Here is a 24657-nt window from a genome sequence, read left to right as displayed (position 1 = left end):
AAGTTGTGAATTACTACAGAAGACCAGCACAATCAGGCGATCTTCTCCAGAGAATGATAATGTGTAGAACGGCCATTAATGAGGTTGGTGTCGTGATCTCGTTCCTTTTGAGTGCGCATTAGCTTAGGCAACCTGAAAATATGCAGATTTTGTTTGAATTGGACATTTAGAAATGAAACTTATGAGACAGTTGTTGTTTAATTTTATTGGTGTTTCCAAATATGCAATGTAATCGTAAGCTTGGCAAACAGTTTTGGAGAATTTGATGTTTCCCTATTCAGATAGAATGCCAGAGCATACTGCGAGAGAGGCGTTTCAAAGATGGCCGCCAAGTGAAATGACTTGCCTTTAAGGGGCTTTGTTACTGTTTAATGAGGTTATTCTATAGGTAATCATACACCACTGCACATGTACCATACATGCACCACACATCACCCTTGTTTACTTTAAGTTAAAGAACATATGCATGTCCACAAAGAACCATTGTATTGTTCATTCTTTTTACCTTAATCTTAGGAGATCGGGGCTGTGAACGAGGGGAGAGAGGACAAACAGGGGGAGAGGATGGAGGGGTGGATGTAAAGGAGACCACAGGAACAGAGGAGGGAGGAGGAGAGGAAAGAAGAGGAGGAGATTTAGGGGGAGAGGGTGGAGCTTGGTCTGAAGAAGATGGAGGAGGAGAGGGAGATGAGGGTGGGGAGGCTGGAATAGTTGGTAGAAGAGGCTTGCAAGAGGTATAAAGAGGAGGATGTAATGAAGGAAAAGGAGATGATAGAGGTGATGGTGGGATTTGAGGAGAAGATGAGGAAGTAGAGATATTAGAGTGAATAGGAGCAGAAGGAGAATAGGAAAGCTGAGGAGAAACAGAAGAAAGAATAGCTTGTGGAGGGGAGGGAGGAGGAGATGGTGATGATGTGTTGCGAAGATTAGAAGGCAGAGAAGAGGATGAAGGAGGAGGAATATTGAGTGTCATTGAAGGAGGTGGAGGAAGTGGGATTGGGGAGTAGGGAGGAGACGAAGGAGGTGAAGGAAGAGGAGTAGAGAGAGATAATGGAGGGAGAGGAGATTCTGAAGTGGAGGAAACAATTGAGGTTGGAAGGTTAGAGGAGAAATAGGGCACCAATTCAAAAGAAGAAGCCAGAGGAATTGGAGGAGAACAAGATGAATGTTTGGCAGCAGACAGCGGAGTGCACTGAACAACAAGAGGAGATGATTCAGTGTTTATTTGAGAAAAGCTAGTGGAAGATAGATGAAGGGAGGAATCAGGGGTGGGGGAGGAAGACATGGGGAAAGATGGAATGATGGAGGAGGAGTCAGCCTGGCAAAGAAAAGAACAGAGCTGAAATTTTGTTCTGCTACTGAGGTTCACTACCCTTTACAACTTTTTACCTGATTTTTAAAAGTACACAAGAACTAGTGTGATAAAGACTACTTAAAGAGGCCATATTATTGTAAATTATTGTCTATTATCTTTGTAAATGGAGAAGTTACAGACTAAAGCAATAAGTCACAAGAAGCTGTAGTTTACAGTGAATTTAGCACAGTTAAGGGCCGTTGAGTGAGACTACTTCTTATACTCAATAAATATAGTGGAATGATTGCCAAGCAACAGTCACAGGTGAATGTTTATAGAGTGTTTTAGAAACGCTTCAAAGATGGCTCAACTAATCAGAATAAAGGACCAGAACTATTTGTTTTAAGTGACGTTTATTTATAAACTAATTTCGGGAGCATCACATGCTTATGATTGTCCACGTCTGGTCCCGAATTAGCCTTCACTCAATTCACCAATCAAATAATTCCTAACTCATTATAAATAACCAGAGATTCTTATCTCAGTATCTTCATCTTGAAGAATACCCCCCACCCTTCCCTACTCGCCCTCCATTCTAGATGGGAACAACGATGGCCCAGTGATTAGCACTGTTGCCTCACAGCAAAAATGTCTCTGGTTAAAGTCCCTACTAAACCAGTCAACATTTCTGTGCGAAGTTTGCTCGATCTCCCCGTGCTCGCGTGGGTTTTCCCTGGCTTCTTCAGTTTTCATCCCACAGTCCAAAAAACACGCAACATAAGTAAATTAAACATACCAAACTGGCATCATAGTCAAGCTCTTAGCATGCCATATATCTCTCCTTAGCATCCCTACATCTGTCATTAGTCAGAAATAAGTCAGGGGGCTTTAATTGAAATCTACCTGAGATCAAGTTCTCCTCTCACCCTGCCAACAGAAGGGAGCCCAGGGCTCCAAGATATTATAAGCTCAGGGCTCTCTTGTAACATGCCAAATCCGCTACCCCAATCTGTTCCGGGACCTCGCAATTTACAAATTTAGCACTGGGGAAAGCACAATAAGGCCCCTTTAAGCCTCCGGACCACTCCTTTTACAATGCCACTGGAAATCATATGGTTATCATTCTTGTTTAAAATGTGCCTTTGATGTGCTATCAACATAGCCAGTCAAGTTAAGAAACACTAAGTAATACTACATTGATAGTAGATATGGCCCCTCTAATTCAGTCAGTTAACATGCAAACAATGTATGTAAATTTTGCATAAACATTTTGGGTTTTGGGGACTAACATGCTTTTGTCACACTGCAAGTTCTACCTCTTTTTTCAAAACAGTCTTTAAGCCTGAAGTGCTGATTTTTTCATCATCCTCTTGTATGTACAACTCAGGAAGATCCTCCCAGTTTAGCGCGGCTGGACTGTGGAACTCCGTTTTCTCATTCCAAATGACTGACAACAAATCTTCAGCCTTTTTCTCATAGTTATCGTGCTGTTTTTCTAGTTTTTGTTCAAATTTGTGGCTTGGCTTGATGGGCAGTGGCTCAGCAGGTAATAATTCTAGATTAGCTATGTTTTTCGACCGAATGGCCAATTTGAACTCAAGTTCATTATATAGCTGATTTTTAAGAAACATCGACATAAGCTCACCATATGGATCAGGTTCGCTTATTAGTCTAGATGGGTCACAGTTTTGCTTCAAGGTTTGCTCCTTTACATTCAGTTCTTCTAAAAACTTTTTACCATCGTGACCCATCTGTTGTTCATGATCTCTGATCTGTTTCATGGGTAAACTAAAAGACTGTGCTACATCTATTGCTGTCAATTTATCTCTGTAGAGAAGTTCATCTGAGTAACAGGGACTGTTTAAGGACTCTGAAATGGTTGGTCCTTGGCTGGGAAAAGGGGGGCATTTTGGAGAAAGGTTTTGTGTTGGGTAGGACCTTCGCACAGGTGGAGTAGGGGATTGTGGGCCTGTGTAGTGCAGGTCACTGGGTAAAGGAGGAGGTGTGGGTGGCAAAGGACTGCCACAGGAAGATGCATAAGTGGTGGAGACACCCAATGTGAGGGACAGCCATTCGCTAGTGACTGATTGAAGGTGTGTCCTAGCGGCAGATTCAAGGCACAGCAGATGGGAGACTGTATCATGCTTGAGCAAAGGAAAAAGAAACAGGAAAACCTTTGTTGATGTAAATAAAGTATTTAGGACAGACTTTTCACACTATAATCATTATTATAATCCCTGCGTAAAGAAACCTTTCCCACATGATCCATGATTCACAGCAGGCTAACACCACTTTTGTGATGCATTGAGGTGTACAGTTTGAGACACAAATGATGTCTCAAGAACAGCATGTGCATATTATATATTCTACCTGATTAAGGTAACCATGCTTATTTACAAGCACATGCACTCTGAATTGTTTTTGCTCCAATTAGGTTCCCCCACCCAGTGATTCACATTTTGAATCGAGAATAACACAACAACAATGAACTACTTAAGAAACAATAGATGCCATGTTGAGTGTTTAGAGGGGAAATTAAATGATACACTTTAAACTCATTTACAGATATTTTCATCTCGCTGACACTAGACAAGTATGATTCTTTCTAGTATGCATGTGTCCAGTGGCTTTGTTTGTGCAAGCTGTCAAATGGAGTCTGATTCATCTTGGGCTGTATGTTTGGCTTTAAAATATCCCAACAACAACCAATCAGATATATTTGTTTTAGAGTGAAAATAAGATCATTGTATTACTGAAACTATAGTCTGAATACAATTTCTTCCGGAAAAACTTGATGGAAGTTTCCAATTAATAACATAAGGATGTACAATGCTGTAGTTTTTTTTAATAAACATGTTGCACAATGTATTTATTCAGTCATAGTGGCACAATATATACAAATATGCTAATTAACTAACAGTTTAGAAATGCACAGTGTGAAATGACTACCAGGATTATTTGTTAACCCCTGGTAAAAATAGGATCCATGTAAAAATGTAAGCAAGATAACAGGAATTAATTTACCCAAGGTTTAGGATGACATTTTTTTAAGTGTGAAAAGCCTTTTTAGGGGTGTGATGGTCCAAGAATGGTGCTAAAGACTTACCTTCTGTGCTCTATATGTGTGCGTGTCTCCTTGGTGACTGGGGCTCTTGGAAGGTGAGCCCTTGATCACATCGACATAAGACACAGGGAAAATGCCCTGCTTACTTGAGCCAGGAATCTTTCCTTCATACCAATTCTGATCCACCTTCCTTAGAAGGATGACCCGTTCCCCCTACAACAGCAACAACAAGCATGCATTAAACTTTATGATTCAGGGTGGGCTGAGCAAGTATATGTGTTTTAGTACATTTACTTTTCTGAGAGAAAGCTCCACATTAGTGTCAGCATTGAAGTTGTATCGCGCAATGGCCTCTCCCATCTCTCGAACCTGAGCTGGAGGAGGAGGCCTGACAGGCTGTCTCCGCTCTGGAGACGCCACCTTCTGAAGGAGAGAATAAGAGATAAAGTAAGGAGAATGTGATTAAGTATGTTTGAGTTGGAGTTTAGATGATTTAAAAAGATTAATCACTGACCTCGACATAAGAGATGGGGAAAATCCCAATCCGCCCTCTGTGTTCACCTTCATACCAGTTACTGTCAATCTGTCTGATGATGTTGACAGCATCACCCTTTTTAAAGGAAATTTCCCTGCAAACATACATGCAAGCATGTTCATGTCTATACATAGATATTTACATTAGATGTCGCCTATGCTGTTGTTGTCTATTGAAAGGAATACGTCAATAGCGCCGACATTTTAGTACAGGGTAGCTCTCCTTTGAATTGAATGTGAGACCAAGGTGTAGTGAAGGACTGGCCATCCGGAGCCATAGATGATGTAAACATTTATACATATATCTATGATTGGGAGTTTTCTAGGTGGTCAGAATACAAATATTTTTTTAATTACGAAAATTATCATTTTACATCACTTTTTTTACATCGATAGTCATGTGGCCGAACGGACATTGCCGACAAAGAGCAAGTTGGTGCTACTTTGCCTTATGGTCAATGCAGTAAATGACTGTATTATCATCAATAACGTTACTTGTTTAGCACAAAAGTTCGTAACATTCAAAGTCATAAAAAACCAAATCTTATCTATGAAATGTTGTGCCTTTATGCTTTGTTTTCTTTGTTTGCTCGTTACTACACCCGAACACAGCGCTAAAGTCCAGCATCTTCAGATTGGCTTTAGTCTTGACTAGTGCGGTTGAATATTACTTGTCCTGGGAGCACTGCACAAACGTGGCGGCGGTATTGACGCATACTCAGGGTCCGTATGCGATATCTAATGTATGTATCTATGGTGTCTATAAACATACATTATACAATGTTGGGTAAAGTTACTTTTAAAGGTAATATATTACAACTGAAAATCACTTTTAAAAAAAGTAACTTAATGTGTTAGCTACTTTTTAGAAAAGTAATGTGGAAGTGAGTGTTATGTTATATTTGTGTTTTTATTTAGATTGTTAGGTTTAAGATGGTAATATATTACATTTAAAAGTAACTTTACCCAAGAATAATAGAAATTGGGTCAATGATTTATTAAAAAACAATTCACATTCGATGTGGTGAAGCAGCATTGACATAAAGCAGAGTAGCTGGCACACTTCAGCTATGTAATTTGTTTATTATTCAATGAGCCAGAGCGAATTATTCAGCTTATATTGTGATTATCAAACCTAAAGGCAATGTTCAAATGTTTTATTTAACACATTTGTCAGTTTTTTCTTTTTAAACTGCTCATGTGTGTAGGATTAGTTTTATTGCACTAGGACTATTGCATCTCAACCAAAGTCTTTTGTTGTGTTTTGTTGTGGGCTGTGAAATAAGTGTATGGAACTGTAATGTGGTCAAGATTTGTCTGGAACAACTTGAGCGGTCTGTTTTCCTAAAATAATTGCAGACGTTCCAATGTTCATCATTCCCGAGAATAAATAAATAATAAATAAGAATGAATATCATTTTTGTTCCAAGATTTTCTTTTTAGTCACTGGGAACATTTGTTATTCCCAAGTTACAACAATGTGCGGGACCACTATTGTTATGCAATGAATTTGGTCATATGCATATGTCAAGCGCAGTTCATGGACCTTGAAATTCTTCAATAATTAAAGATTTTCAAGCAAGCTGGTACTTCATCATGCAATGATTGACAGCCATGCCATCAATGCCAACCTGATTTCACCAAGTAGGTCATGTTCCTGGATTAACATTTATGATAATCCTGGAACAACATTCCAATCAACCAATTAGAATTAAGGGATGTGTTTACCACTTATGTTAAGTTTTGGCTTATGGTTCGGTTTATACAGAGTTAATTTCGTTAATGAAAAAGTTTCGGCATAATTTTCATGATGAACAATTTTCTACCTTCAAAAACTAGACGAAAACTAAATTAATATGTGAAGTTTGCTATAGTCTTTTCTAATTCTTCAATGTGAGCTAACAGAACTATGAGACTGAATGCACATTTTACAAAATAACACATTATTATTTGCCAGTCATTACTCATTACTCAAGTCATTACTCTACTTATTCACTCAGTGCTATACAGCTGAGCACTATGTACTGTAATACCAACTACAACAGTAAAGCTTGCTATAAACTGACATTGCAAAGTGGACTTAAAACAAAGGGTTTGCTAGATAATTGCGAAATCCAAAATTTTCAGTAGTTTACTGTTCTTGCCGACACATAATTTTACATATCACTTATGATACACATAAACAATGCATATCTAGTTTTTGGTCTTCAATGGAAAAGCTATATTCCATATTTTATTGAGACTGTTTCATTTAATTTTAAGTTAGAATATTTTGTATAAATAACAATATTAATAACATTAATTAATAATAATACCAATTAATTAATTAATACTAACATTAATTAATGATAACTACAATATTTCAATTAAATTACACTTAAATTAAGACAAATATAAATAATCGCGAGTAGATTTAGTCAACTAAAATCTTATTAAATTTAGTCAACTAAAACTAGACTTAATCTAAAATGATTAAGAAGACAAAAAAATTACTGAAACTAAAATGGAATTTTAGTCAAAAGACTAAAACTAAATAAAAATTGGCTGTCAAAAATAACACTGGTTTATACACGATTTCTACATGATTGCTATCCAACTATTATTCCCCTTTTATTTTGGGAATAATTTACGGTGATGGTTGGGGTAGGAAATAGGTATGGATTACATTTTCGAACAAAAATGATGTACCAGGACCAACATAGATGTTAATCCCAGATTGCATAGTACTTGGCAAAATCATGACATGCAAGTGACCAATGGCGATACAGACACCAATTTGGCTTAAGCAAGTTAGTATGCAAAAAAGCAAAAACTGCAACATCAAAAATGCACATCAAAAGAAAATGGCATGAAAACATTCAAATGACTTCACGAAAAAAAGAAGCTGACGAGCCCATTTTGCAGACTAAAATTCAGCGAGATGCTGTGATGTTATTGGCATGCACCAGTAAGCTTTTTTCACATTTCTGTATACTCACTTGGCAGACTGAGCTTTAAAATCATAAATTGCTCTGGCAGACTGTTTCTGATGGAGGAGAGAAGACAATATAAGATAGGTCATCTGCTTAGAAGAGACCTGCGAGGCAAGCAAAAAGACCATAAGCTATCCAACATATGCACACCTAAGCCCTATATTTTGTGATCGTAACCAAAATGAAGGTTACAGGATTGTGGGATTTCTGGCATAGCACAATTAGGATTCGGGCTTTAAGATGATAAGCTCTGGTTTCTACTGCCTTGTATTTACTGTTTAATCAATGATGTACTCCCTGTAGATTTCAAAACATGGTTCTAATTAACTGAAAACTAATTAATGTGAAAATAAATATGTGAAAGGCTGCATTTCTACCTCTCTTTCTGGTGTGAGCCTTCTGCTTTGTGGAGTAATTCGTCCTGTATCAGAGCCCTGATCTGTGGAAATAGATAGAAAAGGTCAGCATAAAAGAAAACACTGTGACATTATCCATGGTGGCAGCATTCCAATAATGTCAAAAGGAATTATGAGACGAATTAAAAATGTACAAACATTTATTTTACATTTTGGATCAAGCAAAACATAAGGGATGATCTGGATATACCTGCACAACATACATTAAAATGGCATGCCCAAAAATTACAGAACACTGTAAAAATCAAGTTTTAAAAAGGAAGCAAATTATAGCATAACAAAATGATTTGAAAATGATCAAAATGGAAAATAAAGTTTAGTAAAACACATCATGCATATACCAGACAGACATCAATTGTACCATAAAATGCTAATACTTCTTTTTCCAATTTTGGAAACTTAAAATGCATCGAATAAAGTAATGAGATTGGCATAAAGAAAGACATCCATTTTATTTTGCATTAAATGTAACAAAGCTAATGAACCCTAAAAAGTACTAAAACTAGAAAACCTCCAGTATAAAACCTCAATTTTACCAGTCAGTAGTTTCTAGAACGAGAATTTACCTTCAGGAAACCAACAACTGTCCACATTTAATTGATCAAAATATGCTATATAAACACATAAATATTAAAACCTGCTAGTATATTCAACTAGGATGCCATGCTATGCTGAAAAAGCTTGCAGATTTTGTGGAAAAGAAGTTTAAGCATTTTTTAAATCTCTGGTTGGGAACATCTGAGGATAATGACATGAGGATTCTGCAACAATGATACAGAAGGATGACAGCTTTAGAGATCTACTGTGGATGCACCTGAGTAGCAGTGCACATTAGCATTAGTACTATGCTGGTTGTTGTTGGAGGTGTCTGCAAGGTGGTGTTGCTGCTGGTAGGAGGCACATTGGTGGGCTCCATGATAAGGCTGGTGGACATGGGACGAGGAGGGGGAGCCAGACCCTCTCTGAACCCTCAACGAGGAGCTACGCTTGGGCACATCAGGCAGCAGCTCTTCCAACAACCGGCGCAATATGCTATCATCTGGCATCCTTGCTGGTTCTTGTCCCTTTTCCGCCCTTATGTGGTCATAAATGTCCTGTAAAGCGGCATCTAAAGCCTCATAAATTGCAGTTTTGGATTTTGGGCGCCCACTTCTGCAGTGCCGCCGCTGGGTTGGTGGCGAGCCTCGTTTCCGACGGAAAGGCACAGGGCTGACCAGGAAGGCCAGTTTGGAAAGGCCTGACTCACTGGGTGATTGTTGGGCAAGCGGAGAACTAATCGCAGGATGGGACTCCTGTCGAGCCCTTTCTTGTTGCCGCTCATGTTTTAGCATTGTAGTAAAACGTGTATAGGATGCCGGACAGCGGCCCTTGCAGGAACTGATGAGGTGGCGGTGTTGGTAACCTTGACTCTGACCTACACTCTGGTGATGGTGGCGGTGATAGTGGTGATGGTGTCCATGATGGTGATGTTGCCCAGAACCATAGAAGCTTTCTGATGAGGTGAGCGAGCAATGATCCAGGTCGCTCTCACTACACAATGACGATCCTTCAATGTGGATATCACTTATTTCAGAGGCACATGCGTCCTGTTCGCTGTCCGAGTAGTCTTGATGTTGCCTCTGGTTCTTTCCATGAATTGGCACCAAGCTGTCTGCTCCCAACCTTGGCTGACCCTCAGGAGGACTTCTAGCACTTTCTGGAGGATCCTCCTCTTCCAAAAGAGATTCAACAGAAAAGCGTCGCTTGGGGCAGCTGCTGGCCCTTGAGGACCCTGGTGTGGTGGTGCCCGAAGGGGCATTTTCATCGCCAAGATCTGGCATTGATTTTGATTTCTGGATAAGCTGTTCATATGCTGATATACGATTTGGAACCATTTGCTGTGGCACCTCATGACCTAAATGTGCCCACCCATGGATGCTGTGCCTCTGTTGCTGCTGTAGTCTTTCCAACTCGAGGATTCGTGCACGTACAGACCGAATCACCTCAGAGGGCAATAACTGCTCACGATCAATGTGGTGCATCTTCTTGTAGAGCTGAAGGAAACCTGGAGCATCATGTGGCATCTTACGCCGGTGATGTCGGCGGCCCCTGGGAGATGAGGTAAGACTTTTTACTTGAGGTTTTTGGGGAGCATCTTCGTCAATCAGTGAACCCGCACTTTCCGAACGAGTGCTAGAAACAGGATTGGACGCTCTCCCATTATTATTGGTGGTAGCACCAGGTCCATCAGACAGCAAATCATCACAGCTGCGCGATTTGAGCCGTGGTGACGTAGGGGTCATGGCAGAATCGTCATCGGCGCTACTCCAGTTCTCTGTATTTTCATGCCTGCCTGTCTGCCAACCATTCTTGAAGCAGATGGAGCGCTTGGAGCTAGGCCAAGTTGGTGTGGAGATGGTGAGGGAGTCTGTGGAGATACGAGAGGAAGGGCGCTCCATACCTGGGGAGCTCATACAGGAGGAGAGTGACTCACTAAAGTCTCCAGCTGTGAATTCAAATAACATCCAACGCAGCATGACAAAGAGGAGACAGAAAGCTGGTTAGTGAGATTAGCTGACAGAGAATGAGGCAGCGAGAGAAAAGCAAGAAGAGAAGCAAGTGAGAAAGTGTCAGCATCTTTATAGAAGAAAGAGGAGAGCATGCAGTCTCACATAATTATGATATTCAACATAAACTTAAATTTCACGTACTAGGTCTATTACTAGGTCGCATACTAGGTCTAAGTACAAATGTGACCATCTAATAATGAATCAAGAAAAATGAGTCTTGTGTTTTCTAATAGAACAGAACAAAGCATTGGTTTATACTGTAAATACAGACATGGTAAAAGAAATCAATCAACTAGTTCTTTGGCAGATAAAAAGTGCTGCACTGAATAAGTATTTAATATGGCACTGGAATGTCTTCAGCAATATTTGACCGTTCTAACACCTTCAGTTGGCACGTGTAGCTGTGTTAGTGTGTTTAAACATACCTTTGGCTCTTGATGGTGATGAGGGGGAAGAGCGTATGGTGGGCTTCTTCAGCGTCTGTGCTTTACTGGAGTCCAGTGTGCGAGAAAATACTTGACTGGCATTCTGTTCACTTCCTGTGTTGGCTTGAGTGACAGATGGCTCAGACTTTCGCCTTTTTCTGTAGTCACTTGCAGAGCTAAAATTTCCAGATCAAAAAATGTATTCAAATAACAAATGCAAAACTCATTTAACTCAAAACTAAGTTTAATTTTTTCAATATATAAACAGGATTATATAAGAAATATTACAGCCACAAGGGGAAGTGAAGTGGCCGTTACTCATTGGGTGTGCATAATTTTATTTTTTAATTCAATAGACCAGAGTCAATTATTCCATTTATACTACAGTTACCACGCCTAAAGACTCTTCAGATTTGTCAGGTTTCTGTCCTCAAACTGCTTCTGTGTGCGGGACTAGTTTCATATGCATCTCATCTAAAGCCTTTTATGATTATATATGAATTTTGACTGTTGTAGGCTGTTAACTGTAAATGACCTTGCATAGTGAAATGGAGATTCAGGGTGCTTTCACACTTGGTCTGAATGCCTGATCCGAATCCAAGTTCAGTTGTTCCTACTTCGGCTGGTTTGCGTTTACACTGTCCTTCTTCCTTCTAAACCGAGACAGTCCTTGCTGCAGCCTGCACCTTGATGACCTAGTTGACTAGGTCCACTATGTAGTTGACGATCACCTACACTATGCTAAACCCATCCTAGCCACTTCCCTCCTCCTAAAACACATAATTAGACTCATCTCAGACCTGACTACAGACTTGTGATAAACTTACAGACTGCAGACCTGTAAGAGACTCCAGTAGTCTCTTACAGACTCATGGACTTCTTGAAGACACTGTATGACTGCAGATTAACCAACATATCTCAATAGAGCAATTCTGTTTGTTTCGAGTCTCCTGGACTGGGTTCTCTTTTTCATTTTTATTTTTCCAACAAGGGGCGCTACCTTAGTGTGTGGTACAAGGTCCGCTACATAGTTGACGATCGTCTATACCTCCCCCTACCCTAAATCCATCCGTCACAGTATAATAGGCGCTACCTTAGTGGGCGGTACAAGATCCGCTACGTAGTTGATGATCACCTACACCTCCCCCTACCCTAAACCCAACTGTCACAGTAGCATGGGCGTTACAAGTTGATGATGGCCTACACCTCCCCCTACCCTAAACCCAACCCTATGTTACCTTAGTTGGCGGTACAAGGTCCGCTACATAGGTGACGATCGCCTACATCATCAAGCTGTGGACTGCAGTGAGGACATCTTGTCTGTACCCCGGGACGCTTGCGTCATCAAGCTGCTGTTTTGTATACAGCTGTTGCTAGGTGACGCCAAAATGGAAATGTCCGCATATCACGGTCGTTACGCTTTCACTGAATCTTTTGCTTTTGTTAACATAGAAAGCCACTTGCATCTATCTGCGCAAAAAAATTTAATGTTCAGAGCACCACTTGATGTCTGCGATGTCATTTTTTTGGTGGAGACAAGCAGACATTATCACTGTTTGCACTAGGTGTACAGTAGGTGGTTCACTTCCATTATTTGGTATAACTGCATTCATATCAGAAGTTAACTGTACCCCAGACCTCCTCTTTCAGGTGGATTCGTGTACAGTTCACGGGTGCGCACCTGAGTTCAGAAGACAGCATTCAAACTAGCTAAACATACCATACTTTAACGTCAAACGAACCCGGATGCGGACCAAAAGTGCTAGTGTGAAAGCACACTTATACTTCAGTTACCAAACCTAAAGACTTATTTTAGACATTGTATTTGTCAGGTTCTGAAACTGCTTCTACCTTTGGGACTAGTTTCTTATGCATCTATTTAATCTCATAACTCATCTTTTAAATAATAATAATAATCTCATACCTGTTCATAAATCATCTCATATTAATACAATGTTCAACAGAAAACTACACATTCACCAGTCCAGGAGTATTAAAATAATCAAAATGATGTACTCTAAAAATTCACATTTTAAGGGATTTAAACTTATCTAAATTTAAACTAAGTTTATGATTATGCTATATTAAAAAAAGAGACATCGCCCAGAATGATACAGCTAGTGAACAATATATTAATACATATACTGACAATAATATTACGATTATAAAGCCTTCAACAAATTAAACACTGAGAAATTAGGATTGTCATATTCTGTACTCTACAGATGTCACATTGACAGCATGTGTCACTGATCTGAGATCATGTATAGATAATCTGAGATCAAGAAGATGCATATAAAATGTTTAATAGTCAAACAGACCATTATAGAATGCCAGATTCACAAATTATACACAAACATAAACAAACTTATGAATAGTGGCAGAGCTTTAAAAGCATGTGCATTAAAATAAACTGAGGATGCTCAGGACCTGCCTTCCACTGGACAACCAATACACATCTTTCAGGAATAATGAAAGAACCAAAGTGAGAAAAGCATGATATTAACAAAACAAGAGCTTACCTTGAAGGCCCATCAGGTCGTTCAGAAGGCGAGATATAGAGAGATGACTGAAAGAGAGCAGACAACAAAAGAGAAGAGTGAGATCCATAGGAACAAAGAAGAGTAATGCATCCCGTCCTGCGCCACGCTCAAAACCTTCCCCCGCATGCGCAAATAAAGCTATGACAGACGAGGGTTCCACATCTCTTTATCCTCAGTACCTTGAAGGACTGTGAATGAACTTTGACATTGTGTGAGGGAAAAAAAAAGGGTCGGACCCAGCGGTCACCAAAGCCAGATAAAAGGAAGCAAACAAAACAGTCTTAATTCCAGAAAGGCTGCACGTGGCACCAGGTCAAAAGAAGCCCCCTCTATTATGTTGTCCAAAATCGCCACGCCTCCTTTTCCCTTGACACGGCCTGGGGCGAACTACAAATCTGAGCACAATACAGCAGTCTCTGGTGTTCATTCTGGCTAATCCAAAAGACTTGGATTAGAGGAAAGAAAAGAAAGCAATTACTGACAGCACAGCATTTTTAAACACACCATTGCTGATCCTATATGTGGCAGACTGGAAGATGTATTAAAAGCCAGTCCACTCAAGCAGGAAAAGTGCATTTCAGTATTACATGGGAAGCTTATGACTCTTCTCAAACAACATATATGAAAATAAATAAATAAATAAATACCCAGAGCAAAAAACAAAACAAAAACAACTTTCTCTCATGCACATGAACTCTTTCAATTAATTCAACAGAGAACATTTTGAGAGAAAACCTCCAAAAATAGCAATGCAATTAATAAGATAGTCCACCCAAAAGCTCGAAACTTTGTAATAATTAATTTAAACTTATGTCATTCTAAACATGTATTAATTATTTATTTATTTATTAACTGGTTGATTTATTGGTTGGAATAAAACAAATTTAAAAATGTAAAAATGTTTTGAGTCCATACATCAATCAAACTGACTAAAAATACTACGTTAAACAAAAAAATTTGTTAAAATCTGCTTTATGTATTAAAATAAATTATAGTAATATGAAAAGATTTGTTGTCATGACTTTGTCTTTTTTCAGTGACTGGCAACCATAATCATCACTGTTAGTCTACAAAATATAAGTCAGGGTTTTTATAGTTGCTAACATATAATAGCATATATTTGAGTAACTATAAATATATTTATAGTTACTAAGGCCATTTAAAATGTATTACAGTTATTAGGCCATAAAAACTAGTAAAAAACTAGCAACCATAATTATAGTAACTAAAACCTTTTTTTTCTTTTTTACTTTTTGTTGTTCCTTGAAATAAAATCAACTGAAAACCAATATTCAGTTAAACTCAACTGTAGATGTCAGAGGAGTGCTGACAGTGGGCAATATGACAAGCTTCCGGGTTCAAGTGCTCTATCAAACTGTATGGGGAGACTCATCCAATGGTAATATTGAATGTTTACAAAGTGATGTAATGCTTTCGAAAATCACAATCGCAATATAAATGTCCACGACTTAACAAGCGGATAGTAAAGAGGCTGTACAGGTGCTGATATTGCTTTAATATCGCACGTCTTTTTTTAAAATGTTTCCCAAATTATGTTTAACAGAGCAAGGAAATTTTCACAGTATTTCTGATAATATTCTTTCTTCTGAAAAAAGTCTTGTTTGTTTTATTTCGGCTAGAATAAAAGCAGTTTTTAATTTTTTAAAAACATTTTAAGGTCACAATTATTAGCCCCTTTAAGCTATATATATTTTTTGATAGTCTACAGAACAAACCATTATTATACAATAACTTGCCTAATTACCCTATTCTGCCTAGTTAACCTAAATAACCCAGTTAAGACTTTAAATGTCACTTTAAGCTGTATAGAAGTGTCTTGAAAAAAATCTAGTAAAATATTATTTACTGTCATCATGGCAAAGATAAAAGAAATCAGTTATTAGAAATGAGTTATTAAAACTATTATGTTTAGAAATGTGTTTAAAAGATCTTCTTTCCGTTAAACAAAAATTGGGGAAAAAAAAAATAAACATGGGAGCTAATTATTCAAGGGGGCTATTAATTTGACTTCAACTGTGTGTGTGTGTGTGTGTGTATATACATATATATATATATATATATATATATATATATATATATATATATATATATATATATATATATATATATATATATATATATATATATACACACACACAGTGCTTCATATGCAAGTATATTTGGTGGTGACACATGTCGTGAATATTACTATTATTGTCATCCTTATATACTTTTTTGTCGAAGAAAGCCAAACATTCGTGATCAATTAACCAGTGGAAAATCTCACACAATCTTACGTGCTCTGTAGACCCATAGAGGCATGCCTTTTGCACTAAATGCGTCTGACCATTGTTTCTCAATATCCTAAAATATCCAATTTCGGTTTTGCTTTCGCTTTCTAAAGTTGCCATTATTTGTATGCGCTTTTGCATTAGCTTTTCGAAGCTGACTGCGAGCACACAGCCACGAGAGAAACATTAAATGATTATTCATTTAATAAACGACTTCGATCAATTTTTGACAAAATATACTGGCTGCAAAATTTTTATACACCATTAGAAATGACTAATCAACTAATTTACCTTATGTAAATAACCTACACTTTTTATTGTAGTAATTATTATGATTTTGAGCAATATTGTCTATTTTGTTATTTATTTCTCATTATTAATTTAATAATGTTAATATATCACATACTTTATACAAATCTAAATATGTATAAAGCTTTGGTAATACTGTAAATGTCATGCCAATAAAGCAACTTTAGAGAGAGAGAGCAGCCTTTACCTGTCAGTGGGCGCACATGGCTCCTAAATAGCATAAAAGTAAGAGAAATAATGGATTTCTTTTATTTCAACAGACTTTTAAAAATAATTTTAACCAATTGAAAAGAAAAGATGCATAACAGTGTCATAATTAATGAAAATATAGTTGAAAATCACTTTTTGTTTCATGTTTGCCGCATGTAGTTGACTATTTATGTGTTGTGGGTAAAAGATGTGTTTCAATCCAGCTACCACCGCAAGTATATTTCAAACCTGTGGAAAGCACTGCTATATTAGTAAAAATATATACTCTGTAATTTTAAAATACACTGACAGTAAATAACGACAGATTTTTCCTTTTTGCGTGAACTTCTGTAGCATTAAAAGTAAAAACTTGAAGAGCAGATAAAGTAAACCTGAGCGCGAATAAAGTATAAAGCAAATTCTGATAAAATTTTTTTAAAAACTGTTATGAAAAAGCATTACAAAACACAAAATGCATATGTGAGTGTTCAGTACTTTTCATATAAAATATTTTAATCAGTCACTTCAAAAAAGTCTCAAATAAAGTGACTTTTAAATGAACTATTACATATTTTTCCAGTAAAGGGGAGTTTATAAGGTATAAAAATATACATATGAAGATTTCTATATTTTATTTGGAAATATAAATGCATCAGAAGGCAGTGGAAGGAAATAAAGCAAGATACAGATAGAAGATCACAGAGCAAAAGGCATAAAAGCAAATTGTAGAATGCGCATAGAAAGAGCAAAGGAAAGATGGATGGATGAATGGATGGGCAGGAAGATAGATTTACCTGTGCCACAGTATGTGTGGAGTAGTCAGGATTATAATCCAACCTCTTTTTAGGAGGCTGGATGTCCCGCCACCAGAACAAACGCACAGCACAGAGGTGAAGATGAGGTGGAGAAGCAGGTGCATCATGGGAAAAAGACACATGTGGAGAGAGTGACAACGTTAGGCATGGAGAAACACAGAGAAAGATTAAACAAAACACACACACACAGTGCGCAAACAAGCAAAGGGTGAGTACTAGTGTGTGTGACAGACTACACAAGTGCTCACACATGCTTCACCTACCTTACACACATTGCCGATTGTGTGTACATGTAATACACACAATGATGGAACTACATCAAGGCTTCACCCAGATTCTGCTTGTTTACACATGATGGCAGCAAACTCAACCAGTAAACAAGCCAGGTGTGTGTTCTCTAGGAGCTGGAGGAACTGCATATACTGTCTCAATAATGAACATACAGTAGCCTCCAAAAAATATGAACAGGCTTATTCATTTTATTGCATTAAACAGAAATTTGATGATGTAACAAAAACATTAATCATGAAATTCAGTAAGATCTTATGGATATAATATAATATAATATAATATAATATAATATAATATAATATAATATAATATAATATAATATAATATAATATAATATAATATAATATAATATAATATAATATAATATAATTGTAATATAATTTAATATAATATAATATAATATAATATAATATAATTATAATATAATTATAATATAATATAATATAATATAATATAATTATATTTATAATATAATATAATATAATATAATATAATATAATATAATATAATATAATATAATTGTAATATAATATAATATAATATAATATAATATAATATAATATAATATAATTATATTTATAATATAATATAATATAATATAATATAATATAATATAATATAATATAATTGTAATATAATTTAATATAATATAATATAATATAATTATAATATAATTATAATATAATATAATATAATATAATATAATTATATTTATAATATAATATAATATAATATAATATAATATAATATAATATAATATAATATAATATAATTATAATATAATATAATATAATATAATATAATATAATATAATATAATATAATATAATAGCCATTTTAATAAAGGCTTTTTAACTCTTTCATTATTTTTTGAGTGCTGTAAATATTTATTATTATTATTATTATTATTATTATTATTATTATTATTATTATTATTATTATTATTATTATTTTAAAGACTACTTTAAAAAGTAAATAAAATGTAATGAATAATTTAAACGGAAAACATCACTTCAATATGTTCTTTAAAATAATAATAAAAAAATGTATAGGCGCAAATACGGATTAGCGTACACCTAAAACTTAAATTACCGTATAAAGTCCAACAGATTGCAATGACTATTAAATTCAAATAAGTTCATTATCAATAACTATAGGATTAAAAACTCAAGGTTTGAATAACTTTTGCTGTACCTAATTTTCAAATTCAAATGTCCAAAGATTCTTAAGTAATGACACATTTACCAAAGCAAAATGACAAGAGATAAAAAGTGTTGTTTATTTTTTGTTGTTGTTTACAAATTATTTTGTTGTTGTTTAAATTATTAAACAAAGCAAGTCTATGATTAAAAGGGGAAGAAGTATATTCATCAATGGGTTAAAAAACACTACAGTCAAACAGAAAAGTTATTTTCATACCCCACTGACAAGTATTTCTTCTCGTTTTTAGGGACTATTTTTGTTTAGATTCTCAGAAAAAATACTTGTAAAGCAAAATGAAAAATTCCAAGTAAATCTTTCTTGTAACTGGAAAACAAAACAAAACAAAACAAAACAAAACAAAACAAAACAAAACAAAACAAAACAAAACAAAACAAAACAAAACAAAACAAAACAAATCAAACAAAAAATACTGAGAAAAACTTTGAATTTCAACATTTTATGGTCTGATTAATTTTAGAGACCCTTATAAGACCCACAGAAACCCTGAATAATTTCTGAAGGATCAGTAGTATAAAAGTAGTATAGTAATACATACTCAACTAAGTTAATGTCTTCAAACCTTTCCTAATTTTGTATTAACTGTTGTTTTAGCATTTAGAACTCAGTGATGTGAAATTACTCACATAATGTGAAATTACTGCTTTACCCAGTATGGATTAAAGGTCCAATTTTTTAGGGCCACTGTATTATCATATCCAGCATTCATTCATTATTATTGAAAACAGACAGACTTGTCTAGTGTTTTCTGCACAGTTTCTCCAGCTGAAAATACTGTAAGCTGCAGAATATGTGATACTGCAAACAGAGCCAAAGCAAAACAAACAAACAAAAAATAGTGTTTCACACTAAAAGTTCAAACTGTTCCTCTGTTAACAACACTCTACCTAATAAACAGAGCACACATACAGATAATATTGCTGCTTTGATCAGTGTTTTGAGAACTGAGAATTATTATTTATTTAAGATATTAGAGTTAGAGATTTATTACCAGATGTGCTACTTGCTGCTTCTAGTAATGTTAAGGACCCGATATACTTCAAGCATTTATTCTGTTCAGTCATTCGAGGGGAGACACAAGTACGTACATTTTTTTTAAAAATTCTAAATGAAATCTACACTAATGCCTTTTCATATTTACTACTATAAAACAGTTTGCTTTAAAGCAATTTATGTTCTATATAAATAAACAAAGTGCTGAATTGTATAGAGCTTATGCAAACATTCACATCTCTTTTAGCCAGTCTGATGCTTTCTTAACTACGGTTTTCTCACAGCTGTCATTTTTGTTGGGATTATTTGGTTCTTTAGAGGAAAGTGTGTAGCACAAATTGACACATTTTCATTTCATCAGTTTCATTTTTATCTTTGCTTTATAATAAATATAATTTATGTAGATACTCGTGCAGAATCTCTCCAATCAATCTAAAATTAGGAATCTAAAATAAGAAACTATGCATTTTTTAAGTCATCAGGTAAAACTACAGCAATGTCACATAAAATATAATAGAAAAATAAAATTTCGCATTGTCATTTATTCTTTATACACATTAGCATTTTCCAAAAATTGTTAATCTCCAGTGGAAAATGCTTGTCTCTGAGACTGGGACTGCTTCTCATGCTTTCGCAATAATCTAGCTGTACTTTATTGTCATACACCTGGTCTGTGCAGCACCTCATCAATTCAAACACAACTCATATTTGCAAAAGCCCCAATTTTCAAATTCCAAATTATAAAACCACATTTTCAAATTTAAGCACTTTGAAAAGCATTTTTGAAAAGCTTTATTTTCAGTAAAGCCTGTTTCACATCGCAAGTGCGAGCAGAGCGTGAGCAGCGCATGTTTTTCCGGCATCCATGTTATGAGATTATAGCTTTCGTACTGCACGCAGAGGCAGCATGTCAGTGTGCTCACGCTCAATTAAAGTGACAGTACATTGATAATCACCAAAAACACATTGAATGACTGTAAAAAGTAGCAATTTTACCCAATAAATGCATTGATAATATCCACAGATTTTTATATATTCAATCAAATGAGCTTAAACGATTAAAAACTACAACAAATATTTATTTATGCCCGAACTACAAAACCAAATTTAAAACAATTTTAGTATTAGTTTTGCTTACTAAGCTGCAGACAAGTTTTATCATGTATAAATGTTATAACTATATTGTATGAATATTATTATAATATAGGTCTACTACATCCTGACAATCAAAAACAAAATTATTTGATATCACAGGCGATTGTCTTCTGACCGAGTGCACCTTAAAAGACATGAATTACACTCCTCAGAGCGCGAGAAGCAAACAGTTCTTTAGGAACTATATAATTTGTAAAATAAAGACTTGCAGGTTAAGGAAACAACATAGAAGGAAGTTGCCACGGGCCTTGGTGCAGTTAAAAAAGTATATATATATAGACAGAGATAGATTGATCTATGCAAAAGCTGCCGATCCGCTGTGCACTCTGCTGATGCAGCTGGTGTGAAAGGCAAATGCTTGTGCGCTGTTTTTGTTCTCTATGCGTGCTGCTCACAATCTGCTCGCACTTGGGGTGTGAAACAGGCAAAACAAAAAAATGTTTGTCATTTTGAATGACAATGTGTATTTTAAAATGTGTATTTTAAACTGGAAGTGTATTATTTTTGACAAAGCCTCAGCAGCATGTGCAGTGCAACATTATCCCTTATTTTGAACTTCTTATCAATGAATGAACAAAAATGTTGCAGTGAGTATATCGGGGCCTTCATTGTGCAAAATGTTATTGTGGTGGTGTTAAGTGCTATTGAGCCGTTTTCTGTGGGCAAACACAGATTTCTTTGTCATTAAATAAGTTTTTATAAAGCCAGTGTGCACATGTCAAAACTTAAACCACACACACACACACGCACACTTGTCGTTACACAGCAGCATGTGTGTACAGGACAAGGAGATTATAGCCTACAGCATGCCAACCTGCCGCACCCTCACACAACTTACCGGCCGTCCAAACTCCAACTCGGAAAAGAATTTAAACCAAGGCTCGTTCTCTAAATCTATGTCATCTGGGTTTAAATCAAATGTCTGGAGCAAGAAGCAACACAGAAGAATAGAGGTAAGCAAAGAGAAAAAACTGAGAGGGAAAGAAAAATGGCAGTCAGGGTTAAAAGGCAACCCAGGCTTACTGAAAATACTAAGCCAAACATAAAATACGTTGCTCTGGGTACATTTTGTTACATGTTTGAGATGACAAATCCAATAGAGGGTGCTGTATGAATTTTGAAAATCTGAAATACATCACTTAGAGTAATGGACTCAATCTTGAATGTTCTGTATCACTAGTACAAAGTGAGCTACCGAGCAAGCTGACTGCAGCAGAGAATGTGTCCATATTTAGACAGAAAGGTGAGGCAAAATGTGTTCTATTACAAATTATGAACATCATTCAGGTGTTTTGTAGCATTTATGTTGTGTTATGCAAAGAACTGCATAAAAATAATCCTTTATTCATTGATAATATGTCTGTAAATATCATTAGTGTGAAAAGTAACAAAAATAATTTGGAATCATACTGCCCCTTAGTATTCATTTGACCTAGAAGCCACAGTCAAACGTTTGTTGAAGTATGGCTGAGGCACATATTTCCAATGAGCTTGTGTTGACTAAAGGAGGATCAAAATATGGCAAGAATATATGGGTAAAGAACAGAGGTTGATGTTGTGGCTCATCTCTCTCACACACTAAACACATTCATTTATAATAATTAACAGGGCATAATGTAGGTAACTAAATTGCTTTGCCTCCCATTGACTACAACTGTATTTACATTAGGATCCAAATGAGAAAAATATTATTTCAATAATTTCAGCTTTAAGTAACATCAAACCTTAAGTATCAGCTTTAGGTATAATTTCTCATTAAACTAAATAAATGAAACTTTTATAACTAAAGTGAACGTTAAAACAGTTCTCAATCCACATATGCTCCTTATTAAAAGGTAGTCTGACTTTTGATTCTTTCTGCTGACCAACCGAGTATTAAGATTCTCTGCATTATCTCATCCTCTTGTGCATTTGTCGTTTGGGGGACTTAAATGAGTTAGTGAAACTGTAAAGTTGTAATAGGCCTATTGTAAAAACCAAGGATTTTCAAAGACTATCATCTTTTGCTATGGCTAAAAGGCTTGTCTCTTTGGCCTTCATCTTACCTGTTGTTGAACAGTTTGATTTATTTAAGAATGGATCACCATCTTGCAAAGCCAGTGAAAACTGGTAAGTTAGATTGCAATTGAAATAGGAGTTGTGAGATAGTAAAGAAGTTTTCCATCAGGTGCCAGATTAAAGGGATAGTTCACCCCAAAATGAAAGTACTCACCCTCAAGTGCACTGAAAAAAGTGTTGCATGCAAAACTGTTGCAAACAATTTATTTGTGTTGAATTTAAACAAACAAATTAAATTGAGCAATGTTCAACTTAATTTGTTTGTTTAAATTTAGCCCAAATAAATTGTTTACAACAACTTAACGTAAAAACATTTAGTAAATCCAAGGAATCATCTTTAAAAAAATTTTTAGTGTGGTTCCAAACCTTTTTAATTTTCTTCTGTTAAACACAAAACAAGATACTTTGAGGAGGCTGGAAACCTGTGACAATCGACTTCCTTAGTAGAAAAAACTAATACTCTGGAAGTGAATGTTTACATGTTTCCAGCTTTCTTGAAAATGTCTTCTGTGTTCAACAGAATAAAGAAAGTCAAGGTTTGGAGCAAGTGAATGGTGAGTAAATGACAAAATTCTCAGTTTTGGGCAAACTATCTCATTAATGCTAATAGCTAAGGATAAGGAATCTGAAGTCGTTCTCAAATTTTGATCAGTGTTCTGATATATCATATATTTTTATGCTGCGCTTCAGAATATGTGCTTCAAAACTAGACTGCTCTTTTACTTCTGTTCTAAACAAATCTAATCAGTCATCTTGAAATTGTAGGTCTACTAACTCCTGTATATGTCTATACAATGGAAGTCAATGGGAAACAAAACGGTTTAGCCTTCAGCATGAGACAGAACATATTGCTTCTGAGTTCCAACTGATAGAATTTTCTTTTTTTTTTCATTACAAGAGTTGTGCCTTTCAGTTTTCCCCAGCAGGGGGAGACATCGAGCTTCTTCCTCCTGTTTCTCTCTCTCTAAACCAGGGGTGGGCAAACTCGGTCCTGGAGGGCCAGTGTCCTGCACAGTTTAGCTCCAACACTAATCAAACACACCTGAACATGCTAATCAGTGTCTTCAAGATCACTAGAAATCTATAGGCAGGTGTGTTTGATTAGAGTTGGAGCTAAACTGTGCAGGACACCGGCCCTCCAGGACCGAGTTTGCCCACCCCTGCTCTAAACCCTCTTCTAAACCCTCTTTTTCTCTTCCCTGAGCTATGACTGTACATGCTGTGAAAGCTGCCCACTCATTTTGCCACATGGGACATCTCCCACCGCCACATCCACTGTTGTGCTGAGGGCAGTGGTGTGATTCAGCCTCCTGACATTTCTATCCTATTGTTCCCTGTGAACCGAGCCGCTGGCTATGACTCCACCGCTTTTTGTCTGACACCCTTCCAGCTTTTTACATCTGCATTGCAAAACGAAAGTTCAGCTGCTCTCAAAAGAGAAATGAAACACTGAGGAAAAACCTCTATTGAACCATTTTGTTTGTGCCGTTTTATTAGACAAACACAATCTTGACATTATTAGTGTAAGAATGGGATTGG

The 24657-nt window shown here is 36.1% G+C and overlaps 1 protein-coding gene across 4 annotated transcripts in view; it reads right to left on the bottom strand.

Moving 5' to 3' along the window:
- sorbs2a (sorbin and SH3 domain containing 2a) overlaps positions 1–24657 on the bottom strand; it is a 105445-nt gene that overhangs the window by 10158 nt on the left and 70630 nt on the right. For 3 of the 4 annotated variants that reach the window (XM_056460800.1, XM_056460807.1, XM_056460814.1), the window contains 11 exons: positions 21899–21982; positions 17381–17437; positions 13777–13823; positions 11255–11430; positions 8242–8303; positions 7871–7968; positions 4873–4987; positions 4653–4781; positions 4401–4571; positions 2611–3438; positions 506–1318 (listed from right to left, as the gene is read on the bottom strand). In XM_056460800.1, coding sequence (XP_056316775.1) covers positions 506–1318; positions 2611–3438; positions 4401–4571; positions 4653–4781; positions 4873–4987; positions 7871–7968; positions 8242–8303; positions 11255–11430; positions 13777–13823; positions 17381–17437; positions 21899–21982 — 2580 coding nt within the window. The remainder of the gene's footprint in view (positions 1–505; positions 1319–2610; positions 3439–4400; positions 4572–4652; positions 4782–4872; positions 4988–7870; positions 7969–8241; positions 8304–11254; positions 11431–13776; positions 13824–17380; positions 17438–21898; positions 21983–24657) is intronic. The other variant, XM_056460816.1, reaches the window with a different exon arrangement.

This window comes from Danio aesculapii, chromosome 1 (genome assembly GCF_903798145.1).
Source record: "Danio aesculapii chromosome 1, fDanAes4.1, whole genome shotgun sequence".
Taxonomy (NCBI): domain Eukaryota; kingdom Metazoa; phylum Chordata; class Actinopteri; order Cypriniformes; family Danionidae; genus Danio; species Danio aesculapii.
Note: the sequence above shows the minus strand (reverse complement) of the source record. Positions and strands in the feature narration are given on the sequence as shown.